At 40.2% G+C, this 19,842-nt stretch overlaps 1 protein-coding gene across 1 annotated transcript in view; it reads right to left on the bottom strand.

The window, feature by feature from the left end:
- Nucleotides 1-19,842, bottom strand: part of ADGB (androglobin) — a 214,934-nt gene that overhangs the window by 118,141 nt on the left and 76,951 nt on the right. The window contains exons 12-13 of the mRNA XM_075267640.1: nt 15,892-15,982; nt 5,365-5,503 (exon numbers count right to left, since the gene is read on the bottom strand). Of these exons, the coding sequence (XP_075123741.1) occupies nt 5,365-5,503; nt 15,892-15,982 (230 nt within the window). The remainder of the gene's footprint in view (nt 1-5,364; nt 5,504-15,891; nt 15,983-19,842) is intronic.

The raw sequence follows: 19,842 nt of genomic DNA, 5'->3' as shown, positions 1-19,842 counted from the left end.
GCGCTGAATTGGCTGTCACTTCTGCTTCTCTGTATACAGAGTGCATACAGCCGTGAGGTCATCTCAACAGGACTCCAGCAGACAATCACCGTTCTCAACAGTACTGTATATAGCTGAGTGTGGTGTTTGCCTTCCATCAGTCCTGTATACAAACAGAGCAGCCTAGCGCAGAAATAGAGACATCAAGGCAAGTAAGCATCAGTGCATTTCTATTTTCTAACCCTCCAAGTTGAATGTATAAAAATGTATAATCCTGGACAACTCCTCCAAAATGAGATTATTGTATTGGAGTGTCTTTACCTTTTCACATGACTTTTGTGTAATTAGATCTTAGATTTCCTCCAAAAAATGTTTTTTTAGGGTTTACCCGTATTAATTGTCAAAAAATCCTACTCTTGCATTATTTGGCATTTCCATTTAAGAATTTGCTTTATGGAAGTAGAAATGATAAATTATGCATTCATAATTAACAGTGGATCCTACATCAATTCAGCAATTTAATAAATTTAATGAAACTCAACTGCAAGCTAAAAATTCCCCCTTCCAGCTCGCCTGCTAGTAAAGATCGGGGATGATTTTTTAAAATTTTTTATTATTAATTATCAAATGAATCTAGCCTTCAGTGATATCAAGAAAAAGAACAATTTCGGAATATCATCGTTATCTCTCATGTTTAATTAATTTGTGACGAAATGAAGTAGCAAAGAGCAGCTTGTCATCCACCAAAGTGTCACCACATATGACTCACTGCTTCAATACGGCACATGAGTCATTTCTTATTCCATCAGGCACAAAGTACATATTTGCATTTGAAAAACACTAAAACTTATATCATCTTCACATAGGGAAACAAGGAACTAATATCTTGCAAGCAACATTATAAAATTCTGACTCAATGACAGCTCAAGGTTGGAGCGTCTGTTCCAGAGCAGAAATTATGCACCTCAGAAGAGCATTAAGTCTGAGAGATGGCTGTCTGAACAGATTACACCTAGGATGTAACAAGTGGCATATATTACTGCAGACTTGCAAATGATTTGTCTTGACTGGTTGCTTTGTATTTCAAACATCTTATAATTTCTGCTGATCTATTTTCTTAGAAGTGTATTTAAAGTGCACTGCCAGTAGAGAAAAAACTTTAGAGTATTCTGTATGTGCAGTACCCTTGTAAAGCTTATGACTAATGCATAGTAATGGGACGCTGATACTACTGCAAGACTGCTAGATCACATTACACGCTACATATTACTTGTCACACTCATTCCCCCCATCAGTAGTAAAATTCTATGGTCACATTCGTATCATAGAGCACTGAGACTGCCTGATTCATACAATGACAACGCTGCTAGAAGCAAAGGACTCTTATATTCATTCCTGCACATAAGCAGTATAAGAAATAAAGGACTTCATACATTAAAAATTCCCTCTACTTTGTGTTATATAAAAATGAATGGTGTACGCAGACATAAAGCACTTTAGTTTTTAAATTCTAGTTTACAAATCTTACACTTACGCACAGTGTTGTACGTGATAACTGATAAGCAAATCACTTAGGGTAAGTTCACACAGGGTTTTTTTGGACGGATTTTGACGTGAAATCTGCATCAGAATCCGGCTCAAAAAAACGCCTCCCATTGAATTGAACAAACTACACCTGGGAAAAAAGAAGCGACATGCCCTTTCTTCAGGCTGATTCAGCAGCAGACGTCGGCAGGGCGACACTCCCTCCGGACTAGGTCCATTCATTTGGGCCTAATCCGGAGCAGAATGCCATGACTGGGTGCCGGTGCACTGTATGCACTGCTCGGCATCCAGCCGTGGCTAGCCGTTTTTTGGACCAGATTCTGAGGCAGCCTCCGCCTCAAAATCTGGTCCAAAAAACCCGTGTGAACCCAGCCTAAGGGTATGTTCAGATGGAGTTTTTTGCAGGCTGATTTTGACGTGGAATCCGCTTCAAAATCCGCCAACAAAAAATGGCTCCCATTGACTTTTTTTTTCCGCTAGCTAGTAGCAGAATAAAGAAGCAATATGACCTATCTTACCACAGAGTCAGCCGTGGTGTACGCAGCTCGAGACACGCTCCTGTTTAGGCACGAATGAATGGGCGGATTGGGACGCCGCGACGGAATGCTGATGCTGCATTGGCATCTTGTCGTGGCTAACTGCGCAGAAAGTTCACAAGGCGGAAAAAGTTTCCGCCACCTTTTCCACCATGTGAACATACCCTTAAAGGGGTTGTGCAGGATTAGAAATTAGGATTAGGCTTCTTTCTTTTTCTCAAGTAGTGACCTCACATCCATTGGTCACTTGGCAATGATACCACTCAGTCCCATTACAACGAATTGGACTGAACTGCAGCAAGGCCACGGGACATGAAGTCATTTCCAGAGAATAAGAAATGAGTAATATATTGAAATCCAGAACAAGTCCTTTAGGCTGGGGCCCCACATTATGAAAATGGAGCAGTTTGGCTGGGGCAAAAAGCAGTGGCAAAAAACCTCCGCTGTTTTACAGTGCGAGCAAAGTGGATGGGATTCTGGCTAGTCCCAGCCACTCATTGGAAAAAAAAAATCTGCAGTGGAAAATCTGCGTTTTCAAAAGTGCCTGCATTTTTGAAAATTGCAGCATATCAATTACACCTATAGAAATGCTAGTGCTTTCAGTATAGCTATAATAGGAGTAGAAAGCCCAGGGATGAAAACTCTGCGGACTTTCTGTGAAAAACACTACGTAAAAAACACAATGCATTCCCACTGCGATTTTTTCTGCAGCATTTTTTTGCTGCGTCTCACTGTGTGGGGCTTTAGCCTTAAAGAGGTTGTCCAGACAATAAAAAATAATTAAAATAGACTGGGAGAAGTATAAAAAGTTAAAAATCATACTTACCTGTCCCCAGTGCTCTGGTGTCCTCCCAGCACAGTCCAGTCCTCCTGCTGGGCTGTCTTCTCGAAGTGAAACTGCTCGCCGACTGTGACGTCCTGGATCCCTCAGCTGAATGGCCTCAGCAGTCATGTAACACCTGAGGCCAATCAGCGGCCTCACGAAGAGACTTCAGGACATCACAGATAGTGACATCACATGCCCTTCACTGAAGCCGCGGAAGACAACAATGGGTCAGCAGGACCAGAATTTTTTTTTCACTTCCTCTGGCCTATTCAAAATATACATTTTTGCCTGGACAACCCCATTAAGGTATGTTTTGACCTCATAGGATCAGTCTACCTATTGGAGACTGCAACCCTCTCTCACATACATTAAAATATTATTTAATTCTGTTTTATTAAATCAAAAACAGTTAAAAATAGAAAGATGTGATAAACAATCTTACTCCTGATTTATGTCCAGCCAAGGTCTATTCTGTTTGTAGATGCTCACATACTGCATCACTTATTTTTTACATCCAGGCAGAATACAATACTATTACTTTCTATGTTTACAGTTGAAAAATCTGTGTGTAATTTATTAGACAAGTTTGACAAACGTAATGGTAAACTTACATTCTGGCTGTCCTGCAAAAGCACTGCATCTATATCCCATAAATAATTTGCCAGTTTTTTTGTCTTCATATTTATTTTATTGAAAGCTTCTTTTTCATACAAAACATAAGTAGAAATGTCTCAGCACCTCATCTATCTATCTATCTATCTATCTATCTATCTATCTATCTATCTACCTCCTATCTATCTATCTATCTATCTATCTATCTATCTATCTATCTATCTATCTACCTCCTATCTATCTATCTATCTATCTATCTTCTATCTATCTATCTATCTATCTATCTATCTATGGCCATACACATCAGATAGATGTTGGCGGAATGCTTGATGGACCAACACCTATGCTGACTGGATCATCTAAGCGATGTTCTAAATGGAGAGAAGAGAATGAGACACCTCTGTAAAGTCACTTATCTCCTCTGAGAACAAAAATATTGGGAAAGTTAAAATCCAACCCAGAAGCATGATCCTTCATTTTACCAAACTCAGGTATAAGGCTTAGTTCACTACTATATAATGTGTGGATTATTTTGGCACCAGAAAAAAATGCTTCCTAATTAGGAAGCGTTTTTTTGACCTTGGCACGCTTTTTGTGGAGCTTTTTTTTTTTTTTTTTGTAAAAACCGCTTCCAGGCGTTTTTCCCATCCTTTAAGAGAAAGGGCCGCAAAAAAACGCGCGGTAAAAAACGCTTCCCATTCACTTCTATTGCTTTCTTCAAGCCGAAAACGCCTGAAGAAAGGTCATGCCGCTTCTTTTTCTCTGCTAGCAGAGAAATCTGCTAGCAGATATAAAAAAGCTAGCAGTCTAGATACACTAACACAATATGGAGGAGGATTATGACGTGGATTTTGCTGTCAAAATCCTCCTCCATGTCCCCGTGTGAACTAGCCCTAAGGCAGAAGTTGGGACAACTTTTGAACACGTTAGGGGGCGTTCACCCTTGCGCCTGGTGTCCATTCATCATGAATCTGCCTTAATTGAGAATGGTTTGCAATCTGTTTTTCTGATATTAAGGCAGATTCACGACAGACGGACACCAGGCACAAGTGTAAACGCCCCTTAGATGGTTTGTATAGACTTCTGAAATGAGCAGGAATGACTCAGAGTGATCAGGTGTATGGCCAGCTTAAGCTCTTCTTGACATCCTCTGAATATATACAGCGGGTATCATACATATGGCCATTTTAAACACATTAATGAGCCCCCCTCAAGTCACCCATACAATAAAGTGTCTCTTCCCAAGTAACTCTCTCATAGTCGCTCAGTGACCATATAATTAAAGGGGCTCTATCATTGGGAAACATCATTTTTAGATAAGCACATACTTGCATAGCCTTTAGAAAGGCTGTTTCATACGTACCTTTTGTATGTAAATCCCGTCAGTGGTTTTTGAATCAGACTGTTTTTATTCATATGCTAATTAGCCTCTCAGTGCACCCTGGAAGTCTGATCGTGCACCCTCTGCCTATTGTTTCCTATGTATGTGTACAGCACAGGCTGCTGCTGACTTCCTGCTCGGACACACATAGGAAAGAGACGAGTGCTGCTGAGAACTTCCTGTGCTGGCTGGAAGCTAATTAGCATATGAATAAAAACAGGCTCATTCAAAAACCACTGAAGCAATTTACATACAAAAGGTAGGTGTGGAATAGCATTTCTAAAGGATATGCATGTATGTGCTTAGTTAAAAATGACTTTTCCCAATGATAGAGCCCCTTTAATGTATTAACAAATATAACAAAACAAAAAAATACTGTTATGCTCACCTCTATTCCCACCGTAGAAAAGTCTTCAACTAACCAATCACAAGAGATCTAAAACTGTTATGCGATTTGCTTATAAATTTAGAGCACTCAATATTACCTGAATTTCATTACCAGCATTTAATCCCACATCTTCAATAACATCTGTATTATTTTTCTGTGTTATCTCTTCAGCCTCATCAACAGATGCGAGGCTTGATGTCACTAGGGAGCTTCTTGAAGCAGTACAGACAATTTGTCTACAAGAAATAGAAAATATAAAAATATACTTTATGTGTTTGTATAGTAAAAAAAAATGAAACTACACATTGCAGAGACAAATCAGCAAGCAGCAAGAACTTAGAGATGAAGATATGCGGAGAGTTGGTCCAGTTGTCGGTCTCTCCCCATTATAGTGTTTAAATGGTCAGTAACTTTTCAGATAACAGCAGTTCTTAAATTGGGCCGGAACGCCAGTATAAAGAAATCAAAGCCTCAATAATCGAATGTGTCTGAAACGGAATGTGGAACATAAAAAAACACTGTTACTTACCTCTCCTGGCTCTGGAAGGCTTCAGGCCCACTTGGTGATGTCCCAGATGTCACGTGGGCCAGGGCTTGGCTCCTTATGTGTCGTGACGCAAGTCCGGCTCAAGTGACATCTCTTCCATCATTGAAGATGGCCGACATCAGCTGGGAGTGTGTCGGAGCCCAGGAGGGGTAAGTAACATTGTTTATTTATGTTTTTATCCTCTACTGGGTCTTCAAAAACACACATTAGGGTGCATTCACACAGAGGAAAATGGTGCTGAATTTGGTATGGAATTTCAGCTCTGAAAAAAAAAAAACCTCCCATTGATTTCAATGGATTCCTTTTTCTGCTAGCTCGAAGTCAATGGAAGGTTTTTTTTTTCAGCGCTGAAATTCCACACAAAATTCCTCACCATTTTCCTCCGTGTGAATGGACCCTTAGGTATGCGTGTCCAAAAAATGCCCGCTCTACAAAAAAAAGAGTTTTCTGCAAAAAGTATTTTCCTATATGTTGAACGCTCTAATGGGAAAAACATAATCAAAAGAGTTGAACTGATCTGTGAATGGTAAAAAAAAAAAAAAAAAAAAAAAAAGGGTTTTGGAAGTTGGGGAATGAAAAATAAAAATTGAAAAATGCCTGTGGTGGGAAGGAGTTAAGCAGTATGTCCCCTTATGATAAACAAATACTGTATATACTGTGCAGATTAAAGGGAGTCTATCAGGTCAAAATTGCCTGAAACCGACAATAGTGCTTGATATAGGCCTTTAATAGCAGCAGAAACATACATTTGTAGCCAGAAACCAAGTAATCAATGCAAAGATAATCACTTTTTTATGAATATGTAAATCAGCCTGCAAGTACATCTGATGTGGGATTGATTTGTCAGACTTGCCTACAGACAGCTGACAGTGCTCTGTCTCTACTTTGGAATTACTGCCCAGCATTGCTTCATTAGTTTTGACATTTTCAGTCTCTGCCTGTAGGCAAATCAGGCCCACCGCCGATGCACTTGCAGGCTGATCTACATATTCATAGAAAGATGACTTTCTCTGCACTACTTCATCAGTTTGTGCCCTTAAATGTTTCTGATCCTATTGAAGGGGTTTTCCAGTCCCAAAATCCACAGGATAGATCATCAATAAGTTATCTGTGGGGGTATGGCAGTGTTTATTCTGTGGGTGCTGAAAATTGCTAGTAGACAGACAGTGGATGCAGAGATCCTCCTATTTTACTAGTAGGAGCTGTACAGTAGCCCCATCCACTGCTTAGCAGTGGTTCCAGTGAACTGCAGTGCCACTCCTATTACTTGAATAGAAGCTGCGCTACATTAGCAGCTTCCGGCATCTGGAGGCTGCTAGAACAGATCTATGTGGAGTTCAGGCATCAGATGTGGATATGTCATCAGTATGAAAATTAAATTTTAGGCTGTAAAAAAACCCCAAGGCTAAGGTTCCACGTTGCAGAAAACCTGCTTTTTCTGTTGCAGATTTTGCTGGAGGTATTTAAGCCAAATCCTGAAGTGGCTATACAAACAAAGGAAAATATTAAGGCAGCACTAAAACTTTTGCTCAATCCATAACTGTGTTAGAATCATATTTTCTATCTCGTATTTGTCATCCATTTTTCTCTAGCAAAGATATGTAGTCTTGTCTCAAAAGGAATTGGTTAGACTAATTAACATGGAGATGCTATGGGCTACCAGGAAATGGAATGCTAATGAATCCTTATCTAGCTGATTGACTTCAGAGTTGCACCTTTGTGTCAAGAGTGTGTAACACAGGATGTTCTATAGAAACACTGGAAGTTAGATCCAAGAAGTGACACAAAAGTCTTTGATGTGTAATTATCTTCTGAGCCTTGAGATACACATACTGTATACAGTGACTGTAGGGGGGTAGTTTCCTGTTGAAGTGTAATTAGTCAGCACTCCACATCCAATCCTGAAATGCTATAAGTCCAACCTGCTTTTGTCTGTATAAATATTGCCTCTTCTGTAACAATAAATCAGAACTCACTTGATACACTATCAGCTGCGTGTGTGTGTGTGTGTGGTTCTCCAGGCCCAATGGGTGGTAGCCCATCTAGGCCTGTTAATTAATTATTAATTTGGAGCTCTGCAACATACTCTTATGAGGACTCTTTAATGTCCCCAACAAATTGGCGCTTCCAACGTGTGGCTTGAGAAATAAGGAGACGATTTACTGATCCCCCGGATGACCAGAGATTACAGAAGTTCCTGGGACCACAGATCCAACAAAAGTCAGCGCTGCAGGTAAGAATTTTTTTTCTTACCAATCTGATCTGTGTTTCTAAGGACTTTGTTTTCCTGTCCGGGTGTGAGGTAAATACATATGTTCCTTATATAGATATCTCAAGTTTTTTGCAAAGAACCTAAGAGCAGTATGTTGTATGGGTGTTGCTAGATAGAAACTTGAGCTGATCTGTTGTGGTTGTGCATTCATTGTATTCAGTTGTGTTCTGTAGAAAGTAAGTAGTCACGTGACAAAGGGACATAGTGATCCCTCATCTGACCTTGAAAGTCACTTTCGACGTAGATACTATATATATAGTGTGTAGTATCTTGTGAAAGAAACGGCAAGAAAAAGGCAGAAATCCTCTAAACTGATCTTGAAAGTCTCCATTGAATAGGAATTTGGGGCAGGAAGAGACAGTGTGTAGTAGGAAAGCACGCAGAACAGAATGGGAGGAGTGCAAAGTCAGCCAGTATGGAAATCGGCCCAAGAGATAGTTAGAGAAAGAGCAGTTGGAAGAGGATGCAATAAACTGTTGAAAAAAGCAAAATGTAGTGCAAATGGAGTGTTAAACAGCAGCCATTGGGAAAGATTTGCCTCTCAATACAGAGGCTGGGTTCAGGATCACAAGCTAGGTGAGATATTGGATAATTGGACGAAGGTAAGCAGGGAAATAGAAAGGGAGGGGTATAGAAATAAAGAACATGAGGGAGTCATATATTATGCCCCCCCTGAGAAAAACCCATCTCCCTATGGGCAAAACTCTGCACCATCTGCTCCAGGTAATCCTGATGGATGGACATGTGCTAGATGTGGTCAGAAAAGAGCCTGTAAACCGAAATGGCGGCATAGTGAAGCCCCTGCCTTATTACAAGCTGCCAAGGGCCTTGAGTTAGATCACAGGTCTGAGAAGAAGAAAAAGGTATTGCTTGCCTTCAATAATAAAAACTCTGGCCAGAGAAATCACAACAGACGAGGAGGCAAACAAAAAAACAATTACAAGTGTTATCACTGTGGGAAGCCAGGCCATTTTAGGAAGGACTGTAGGTCTTTAAAAGCTGGAAACCCCCCAGCTCAGGGCACTGACCAATGTGCCAACACCCCTCAATGAGGAGTTGGCAACCCTGTACCAGTCCTCCCTGCAAAAACATCAGAAGAAGGTGTGGCAATAATACATAAAAAGGAAGGTATTGGGCGAAGAAATCCCCTTCTTAGTGGATACAGGGGCTGCCATTTCTGTTGTTAAAGGATGCCACATACCTTATGAGCTCAAATCTCATTTCCTGTTTCTGTACTAACTAAGGAGGAATCCACCCAGCTTTCCCAGGTACCAGATAGATTCACAATGAATGTCAGGCCCCTCCCTCACCTCCTATTGTCCTCTGTATATCCACAGCAGAGGTATTATGTTATACAGGTTTGGTAGGAGTCAGCAAGAAGGGGGAGAGGAAGGGGAGACAGCAGGTGGCTAAATTGTCAGCTATAAGTGAATTGTATAGTGTAAGCTGTTTCTAGCCAGTATTTGACTTTGTGTAAGATTATTGTGATGTGTTACAGTGGTAACAACTTTGATTGGAATCTTGTAAAGGAAAGTGGTAATTAGATGAGTGGGGTTTGCCATGGAAATATTCAAAGACTGCACAGAAATATTAATATGTAATGTTGGTATCAGTATTGGCTGTTTAAATCATATTTAATGTCTTTAGAATTGGATTAATGTCATAAATTTTAGATAATCATTATTATGTTTATTTTTCAGTGATACACACATTGATAAGAAGACGAAGCCATCTAATGACATGTTTTGTTTATTTTTCTTCAATATTCAGCTGTGCAGGAATTATAACTAACTCTGTGATTATTTGTAGGAAAATAAGACTGTCCATCCTGAGACAATAAGTGATATATCACTGTACAAAATATATGAAAATTTGACAAGTTCTTTATGATTCAATGGATGTGTGTGTGTCTGGAGCTCCAGTGTGAAGTTTGCATGGAAGTGAATGGGCCCATATGTGTTACATGTGTTTGCTATATGCACATGCTCTGTTTGCCTATGTCTGTATTGTTACATTTTCAGTCTCCACAGGTAGCAGATGAAGATATTGAATGCTGATAGTCCCACAGAGGGTGGTGACAAGTAGATATGAGTTCTTTTCCATCGTTGAATATATATATATATATATGTCTTCTGGTGAATATGAGATGTACTTGATATACCATGTACATGTACTAGGTACTCAGTGTTTATTGGTTATGAGTTTATACTATAAACCCATGAATGTTAACAATCGGGAATTATTTTGTGAAAAAGTTGTATCTAATACTTGGACAATGTTATTGGTCATTTCTATTCAGATGATCCTTCTGATATGGGATTAGGCACCATAAAGGGGTAGGCAATGCATGTGAGCTATCTTAATATGTACACGCAGGTAAAGATAAATCGTAGTTTTGCAAAACAAAAGTGGTATTTCTGCGGCATTGTTTGCTATAAGGTGATAGACATCTGACTAAGTAGATCAGAAGGCACTCGGATATCTGCTCTGTAATGTGTTTTTGTGTATAAATTCTTGTTATGACGGGGGAGGGGGAGATAGATTTGATCCCTTAAAGTTTTTGCCTTCTCTGCTGATATATTTTGAGCATTTAATGAATTAGTTATAATTCTGGAATAATTAGAAGTTGTAGAGAATTGAATTTACTTAGGATTGTATAAATAAGTCTGAATACAGGTTTGGCAAGTTTTAGCCAGCCAGCCACTTACAATGGCTGTACCCTTAGACTACAGTGTCTTAATTAGTGTCTTAATTAGGTCTCAAAAGTCCTATTGTATAACGGCTAAAGGGGAAATAGAGTATTGTATTGCCCTGTATAGCTTAAAAGTGAGACACTGGAAATCTAATTAGAAGTGTCTGGTATCACCTTAACTAAAAGAAGTGATAGCAAAAACCACCAGTGTATGAAAAAGATTAGACAAATGTTTTATGGGAAATTAAGTGAATATTATTGTGATATGTTGATAATTTTAATTTTTATTCTTTGTGCCACAGATAGACAGACATGAACCTGATGTGTTTTCCTCTATCAGAACGGTGGTAAGGCAATCCTCACACAGACAGATGTCATATTTCTTTGGCAAGATAGAGCAACATGGAATTTGCTCTACAATTCTCCTCAAAACATCTCATTTCAGCATTATTTGACTTTTGAATCCTGCAACTCTCATACCAGTAGGAGTTCATGATTCAAAAGGGGGGAGTAGATAATGAGATATTTAGTAGATGAGATATTTTTAAACTCCCTCTCAGAAGAGGCGGCTTCAGTCATGTCACGGATGCCCCATTGGAGAATCCTGACTATGAGATGTTTGTGGACGATTCCAGGTACCTAACAGAAAAAGGCAAATTTGAATACAGGGTATGCTGTAGTCATTATACATGACACCATAGTATAAGAAGCCCTTCCACCACACATGTCAGTATAAGAGGCTGACCTTATAGACGCCTGATAGCACAGCAAACATTTACACTGACTCCTGGTATGCGTTTGGCATTGCACATGGTTATGGTCGAATATGGAGGTCCAGGAACTTCCTGATGGCACAGGGCAAGCCAATTAAGAATGGAAACTTAGTAAGTCAGTTGATGGAGGCCACATTGCTCCATAAGCAGTTGGCAATTGTAAAAGTCAGAGCTCACACAAAGGGAAAAGACCCTGAGAGTATTGGAAATAAAATGGCTGATTAAGCAGCGGCACTACTGCCATGGAAGGGTCTCAACCAGGTGAGACATTGACCTAGCAGACCCCAAGGGGCTGTACTCTAAGGTGACTGGTGCCAGAGAATGTGAAGGAATGTGAAAATGGGGGATAAATCAGTGTACCCCCAAATGGCTGGTTTGGCCCACGGTAAGGTGCATGCCTCTTGAAATGCCATGGAGTCATTAGTGGGTAAACTATAGTTTGCCTCAGCTTTTGGAAGGGCTGCAGGGAATCACGTAAAAGCATGTCACATATGTACTCTACACAATCCAGGGCAGGTAGTTAAGACACACCACATGCACACCAAAATCCCTGTATCCATTACATACAATTGCCTGAATCTGAACGTACAAATATGTGTTGGTCTGTGTGGATTTTGTTCTCAGGTTGGATCAGCCGAGCAACGACACAGGTAACTGCCAAGAAATTGATATCTGAGCTTGTGTGTAGATTGGGGATACCTGAGATGATAGAGTCTGATAGAGGGACACATTTCACAGGTGAAATAATGAATAAAATAATGTATGTATTTCGGATTGAGCAGAGTTCAGGAAAAGTGAAAAGTTTCTTTGAGTAGAAGTAGCCATGTGTGACCTGGTGAGCGGAGGATGGGCGGCTGCAGGATTTAGTATCACTACTGACAGATATATGTGAGCCTGCATGGCATGTTGTAAATGAAAAGTGTCTTTGAGCCATGCCCAGAGCCCTTGTACCTGCTCCAGGGATTGCAGGATAACTATATGCTATAACTATAACTTTAGTAACTACTAAAGATGAGACGGTATAAGTATGTGCTTGTGTGTATAGTGATATCTCTTCAGGATGGCCCGGGGCATATCTGGTGAAAAAAGCCATCACAAGTGGGCTGCAGATAAACGGCTATTGAAAGATGTAGTGTGTCACTTGTATTTGTATTTTCTGTAAGGTACCCTCCTGACAGAAGAATTGGTTTTAGCCCATATCAAACTTACTTTGGGTCAGCCCCTAGGTTAGAGTTGTATTATGGTGTACTGACTGACTATGTGATGTCTTGGCAAAAACATCTGACTAATGTATAGTTTTGAGTTTTCTCCTCCCTCTCAGATTTTAAGTTAGTGGATGGGACCTATTCATTTGAGCCAAGAGATTGATGACACGTGAGAAATCTTCTTGAACCAAGATTTGATGATTCTCTCCAAGTGCTGCTATCTACTAATACTTCTATGAAACTTGAAGGACAGAGTAACTGTGTCCATGCTTCACATTGCAAAGAAGTCTCTACACAAACAGCGATGAAGATTCTCCTGATGTTACTGTTATAGATAATTCTGGCGATAAGCCTGCATAGAACATCTGACAATGAGTGGGACAATAAGTTTTTTCTATAAAACATCATATGATCTTGATCTGAATGTGTCAGACTGTAGTATATGTACTCATAGCCCCATATTAGCCTCAGTCATGTTATATAGCTGTTTTCATAACACAACAGGAAGTAATGATACATAGTATAAGTGAATGTATAATCAGACTGAAAATAACAGGCCAGAACTATGATTGAGATTAATTTGGAATACAGGAATATATATAAGGGGAATCTGGGAAGGTCCAGCAGTAGACGTTAAGTCACTGAAGTACCTAGATATGAATTCCTGTATCCAATTATCTCAAAATGGGGGAATTGTTAGAATCATATCTTCTATCTCGTATTTGTCATCCATTTTTCTCTAGCAAAGATATGTAGTCTTGTCTCAAAAGGAATTGGTTAGACTAATTAACATGGAGATGCTATGGGCTACCAGGAAATGGAATGCTAATGAATCCTTATCTAGCTGATTGACTTCAGAGTTGCACCTTTGTGTCAAGAGTGTGTAACACAGGATGTTCTATAGAAACACTGGAAGTTAGATCCAAGAAGTGACACAAAAGTCTTTGATGTGTAATTATCTTCTGAGCCTTGAGATACACATACTGTATACAGTGACTGTAGGGGGGTAGTTTCCTGTTGAAGTGTAATTAGTCAGCACTCCACATCCAATCCTGAAATGTTATAAGTCCAACCTGCTTTTGTCTGTATAAATATTGCCTCTTCTGTAACAATAAATCAGAACTCACTTGATACACTATCAGCTGCGTGTGTGTGTGTGTGGTTCTCCAGGCCCAATGGGTGGTAGCCCATCTAGGCCTGTTAATTAATTATTAATTTGGAGCTCTGCAACATACTCTTATGAGGACCCTTTAATGTCCCCAACAACTGGTTTTGGTTCAAAAACTGAAACAAAAAAAAACACCACCACGTGGGAACTTGGCCTTAAAGGGGTTGCCCCATCTCAAGGACCTTATCTATACCGCTAGCTTATGTGGATTTAAGACTTTTCCAATATACATTGCTTCAGCAAAACTACTTTGTTTGGCTATTATCTGAGATTATTCACTTCATTGTTTACACTGCATTTCCATAACCATGGACCTGAGGATGATCTTATCTCTCCGCCCAAGTGAGTAGCTCCCTGCTCTCAGGAGGGAGGGGGAGCTGTGTGCTCGGAGCAGCTTGTATTGCTTAGCTGTTTATCTCCCTCTTTCAGTTATCAGTTCTGCTAATTGATTTTTGCTGATAAGGGCTGAGACAGGGAGTCTGTTACCTCTGTATGTAAACACAGACCTAAAAGTGAGTTTATTGCAAGCTGACTCTTGGTCCTGTAGCATGTAAGTTTGGGATTTTCATCACCTAACAAATCCAGGTCTGCTACATCAGTTTCATATTATGCATCTTCCACTGATGCTGTTCTAATTTATTTACAACCATCCCTCATTACTGACTGCAAACATATACTGCTATGAATGGTGTAGGGTTGAGCCGATTTTGAGATTTCAGGATTTTTTTTTAAATCCGATTTCCGATCATTTTCCATTCGAACCCGATCCCAATGCAAGTCAATGGGATTTTTTAATAATCGAAGATCGGATTTTAAAAATGATCCCATTCACTACACTGCATGGTGTCCAAAAATTGAACGCTTGATCCACTTACCTGCGCAGATCACTGCCACTGCCGCTGCCCGTTGTTCTCAGTCCTCTCCTCTCTCATTCACAGGACTGCAGAACGCCATGCGCGCCCCCGCCTCCCTAGGCTAGTGTTAGAGATGCTAGGAGTAGGCGGGGCTTGTTGTGGCATCATTCACGTCTCCCCTCCCAGTACCCGCCCACACTCTCGTAAGCCACAAGCTCCACCTTCTTACTCGGTCTGTAACGCAGGGGCTTGCACGGCGCTCTGAAGGCCTGTAAATGAGAGAGAACCGGACCGAGAAGAATGGGGAGCTACAGCGGCAGCGGATCTGTGCAGGTAAGTGGAATATTCTGTTTCTAGTGGACTATACTATTCTGTTTCCTCCCTACTGTGCCATATACTGGACTCTGCTACATCTGCATTACAAGAGCCGAGTATACGGTACAGCAGGGAGGTAACAGAAGAGTAGCATGCTCCCATATAAATGAATGGACGCATCCATTCATTCCTATGGGAGCGTGCTATTTGAAATGGCAGTTTCGATTAGTACTCACTCATCTCTAGGAGCTAACATTGTTAGCTTTTCCCACAATGCTTGGCCAGTAGCAAAGCATTGTGGGAATTAACCTCCGACCTCGATCCCGCCTAAAAAGATCAGGATCGGAATTCCGATCGCGATCGTGAAATTTACTCGATCGCCGATTGGAATCCGATCTTTTCCGATCCCGATCGCTCACATATATATATATATATATATATATATATATATATATATATATATATATATATATATGTATATGTTCTTGAGCAGGTTGAATTTGCAAAAGCATTATGTATTTTAGAAGGATACTTGAACCCAAATGGCTAAATTCTCCTTAATACAAGCTGAAGATTACATTCCTTAAACAACAATAAAATAACAATGTAATTCCTTCACTGATAGTTAGCCTGATGTGTTTAGTTAAATTTACATTTGGTTTGTTGGTAGGGCATAGAATAGACACTCATCCTCAGGGAACATTAAGAACAGTAATTACATGTAGAATCAATAGAAGTAGATCTAAAATGGCAACACAACTATTAGTACAAGATAAAGATTTACTTCATTGTACTTACCCTACAGATGGTACAGAGAGGGGATTTAGTCTACAGTTAAGAAATGGTGAGGTGATTTCAACAAACTGATCAGCTTTCCTCTCTACTGGTTCTGTGAGAACAAAAATACTTAATAACAAAGTTGTAATGTTTACAATGGTTATGTGGTTTGCATTAATAAATGATTATTAATATACATACTGTATATATAAATATACAACAGATACATGAGTTTAGAGAGAGACAGACGGTTTTTGTGTAGGGCTGCATTTATATGCTGCATTTTTGCTGAAACCCCCCCCAAAAAAAATGTGTATAAAATATGTATATAGTTTTTTAAAAAAACACACATGCAATTAAAAAAAAAAACAACTCATGTGGCTTTTATTAGAGATGGGCATACCTTTCAGAATTTCTTTTGTTTTGGGTGGCTTGGTTAAAAGGTTTGTTTCGAGTCGAACAAGTTTAGTACAAACTGCTGCTTAAATTGGCTTAAAACATAGTGTGGAACACTCCTACGGCTCCTAGGAACCCATCTATCCAATTTCTACCTCTCTAAGAGTAAGTTCAGACGTGGATTTTTGGTTAGGTTCTGGACCAAAAACCGGGTAGCCGTGACAAAGTCAGTGCACTGCACTGGCATCCAGCCGTGCACTCCGCTCTGGATTAAGCCCAAATGAATGAGCCTAGTCGGGAGGAGGGAGTGTCTTCAGGCCGTATTGCGAGGCGAAACGGCCCGAAGAATGAGCATCTCCAAAAAGACCTGAGCAGCTCCCATTGATTTCAATGGGAGCCGTCTTTTTGGTCAGGATTTTGAGGCGGATACCAAAAATCCCCGTGTGAACTTACCCTCAGGCAAACACAGCCAAAGTTGTGTCAAAGTGTCATTATTGTACTAAGGGGTCTCTTGAGATCCCACAGTGTAATAGGTGGAGACCCAGGGAAGGTGTAAAAAATAAAAAAAAACGATAAAAATACATTCATAATCACCTTTCGTCACCTCCTTTGGGCCTCCTAGTGGCATCCGGCACTTTCACAGGTCTCAGCATTGACCCGGTTGTATGTACTTTCACCACATTTATTAACTATCTTAGATAATCTCTGAAAAGCTTTTGCATCTTGTATGATAGTTGGATGGGGTTTACAGAAAATGGTGTGTGGCTTAATTTTAAAGTGATGAGCTCTAAGGTGTTACTGCATGAGCCAAAATTGTGTTGCAATTTTTGGTAGGAAATTAACTCACAAGTGGTGTAATCTTAGACTTGACATTCTAACAATGCGCTAGATTTATCATCAGAATTAGTTTCTGTAATAAATGTGGAACATTTAATATAAAATCTAAGTAAGCACTGTCTAAGCCTGGTTGCGCACAACCATGTGCTGCTGACTGGGTGTGAATTAAAGGCACGGGCAGCACACGGGGGACATGTGCTGTGTGCCGCCAGTGAAGGGGCTGTGCTTCCGTGGCTCCTTCCATTAAATGAATAGAAGCCACAGAAGCAAGGGCTACAAAATAGGATAGGAATAGAGCCTGTTCTATATTTCACGGTCATGTGTATGGTCCCCTAGAAATTAATGAGTCAGTGTGCTATCCGTGAAATACAGGGATAGCACACTGAACATGGCTACGGCCTAAAACTCAGTATTTGTAAATCCATGCCTATCTATCCCTGGTAATCTCTCAGCTCTCCTAGTAACTATATGTCACAATATTTTTAGACTATTTTGGCTACTAGAAGTACATACCTGTACCTGTAATATGTTGCCCTTACAGATAGTAGATAAACTAAAAGATACAATTTAGGTGCATTTTCACGCTTTATTATGCAGCTAACTTTAGCCGTAAAGGGAATCTGTTGCCAGAATACGATCTATTTATTAATTATGTTAAATATATTTTCAAAGAACTTTTGATGAGGCTTTTAAAAATTGTACACATTATCTATATTTAAAAAATCCTAATAATCCAGTAGTCCAGACTCTAACTACTAATCCAAATAATATGCTGTTTTCTGTAAGATAATTCTTTGCAACAGCCACTTCACGTATCAGCACACTGATGATCACAGTCAGCGATTATATATATGTAGATAAGATACAGAATCCTATAATTACAATAGCTGATTTCACAGCTTATATACTCCCCTATGTGCGGTGATTTGTACACAGGTTGCAAGGCATGCGTAGAAAACTCTGTCATGGAATTCAATAGGGTCTGCTCCAGACCTCTGTTTATGGCTCATGGTCCATTTCTATGGCCGGTCCTTGTGCTTGCAGTCCTGAAACTTACTGTAAGTGCTCTCATAACTGCATATAGTGATCCTGTTATATACCCTGCATCTCTTCAGCATTGGATGCAGCTAACAACTCTAATACTGAGGAAAGACATGGGGACCGGATTGGCGCAGATTCTGATGATGTGATCACAGAAGAAAACCAATCATAATATTCACAGAAAAGATTGTTGCAGTAACAGTTTCCCACTGCTTGTAACTTTGTTTCTTACTTTGCCAAACAGCTGTATTGTAAAGACGCAAAGTGGTCAGAAACACTCAGTTTCCTCCCCATGGCTAATTTTTAGTCTAAGCACGTATTCTTAGTGGATAGAGATGAGCGAGTAGTATTCGATCGAGTAGGTATTCGATCGAATACTACGGTATTCGAAATACTCGTACTCGTTCGAATACTACTCACTATTCACAGTAAAGATTCGATTCAGAACCAGCGTTGATAGACCAAATGCTATACAGTGTATAGCATTCAGCAAATGAACGCTGGTTCTGCAGCAGGCTCGTCCTTGCTAGTCGGGAGAGCTGTCAGCTTGCGGTTATGCGGGAGGTGACTTTTTCTCATAGGAATACATTGACCAGCGTTGATTGGCCGAATGCTATACAGTGTACAGTATAGCAACGCTGGTTCTGCTGGAGGCTCATCTGTGAGGAGGCAGAGTCTAAGATCGGACCACAGCAGTCTCCATTATGGTCCGATCTTAGACTCCGCCTCGTCACAGACAAGCCTCCGGCAGAACCAGCGTTGATTGGCCGAATGCTGTACACTGTATAGCATTCGGCCAATCAACGCTGGTCAATGCACTCCTATGGGAAAAAGTCAGCTCCCGCATAACCGCAAGCTGCCAGCTCTCCCGACTAGCAAGGACGAACCTGCTGCAGAACCAGCATTGATTTGCCGAATGCTATACAGTGTATAGCATTCGGCCAATCAATGCTGGTTCTGCAGGATGAATAAGGGCCAGTTCACATTAGCGCTTGTCTCCCGTCCGGAAGGAGTCCGCAGGAGGACCCCTCCGAACGGAATATCAGGGCAACTGCAAGCGCTGTGCAGTTAAAACTCACGGACCCCATAGACTATAATGGGGTCCGTGCGCTTTAACTGCACGGCGCTCCTCCTAAACACTCTCCTCCTTATACTCGTGGACTCGGTGACTCTCCTTTAGTTGTTTCAGGTTTTCCCTGAAACGAGCATTTTTTCCCATAGACTATAATGGGATTCAATATTCGATCAAGTAGTTGAATATTGAGGCCCTACTTGAAACAAATATCGAATCTCGAATATTTCACTACTCGCTCATCTCTGTTAGTGGAAACTTGTTAACCTTAGATGGATAACAAACTTTCTAAATTCTGTTTTGAATAATTTTAATGACTAAATAGTTAGATTTGAAGTGACCCCTTTAGCATCTCCTTCATCTATACATACTGACAATACAAACGTGCACATATTTTCCCTACAACAGCTTAGTTAGGGGGTCGCTAGGAAGAACTTTAGCGCATGTTATCCATTAAAAGAAAGGAAAATAGCTGAATAAAGTATGTTACAAAAAAACCTTATATTACAAAAAAAACCCTTATATTTACAAAACACATTTACACATTGGAAAGCTGTTAAAGAAAACAAAATAGATTTATTTTTGTAGTGCATATTTTTGTGTGCTTGTGTAAAACTTTGTAACAC

The sequence above is a fragment of the Leptodactylus fuscus genome, chromosome 3 (assembly GCF_031893055.1).
Source record: "Leptodactylus fuscus isolate aLepFus1 chromosome 3, aLepFus1.hap2, whole genome shotgun sequence".
NCBI lineage: Eukaryota > Metazoa > Chordata > Amphibia > Anura > Leptodactylidae > Leptodactylus > Leptodactylus fuscus.
This window is presented reverse-complemented; position numbering and strand designations above follow the sequence as displayed.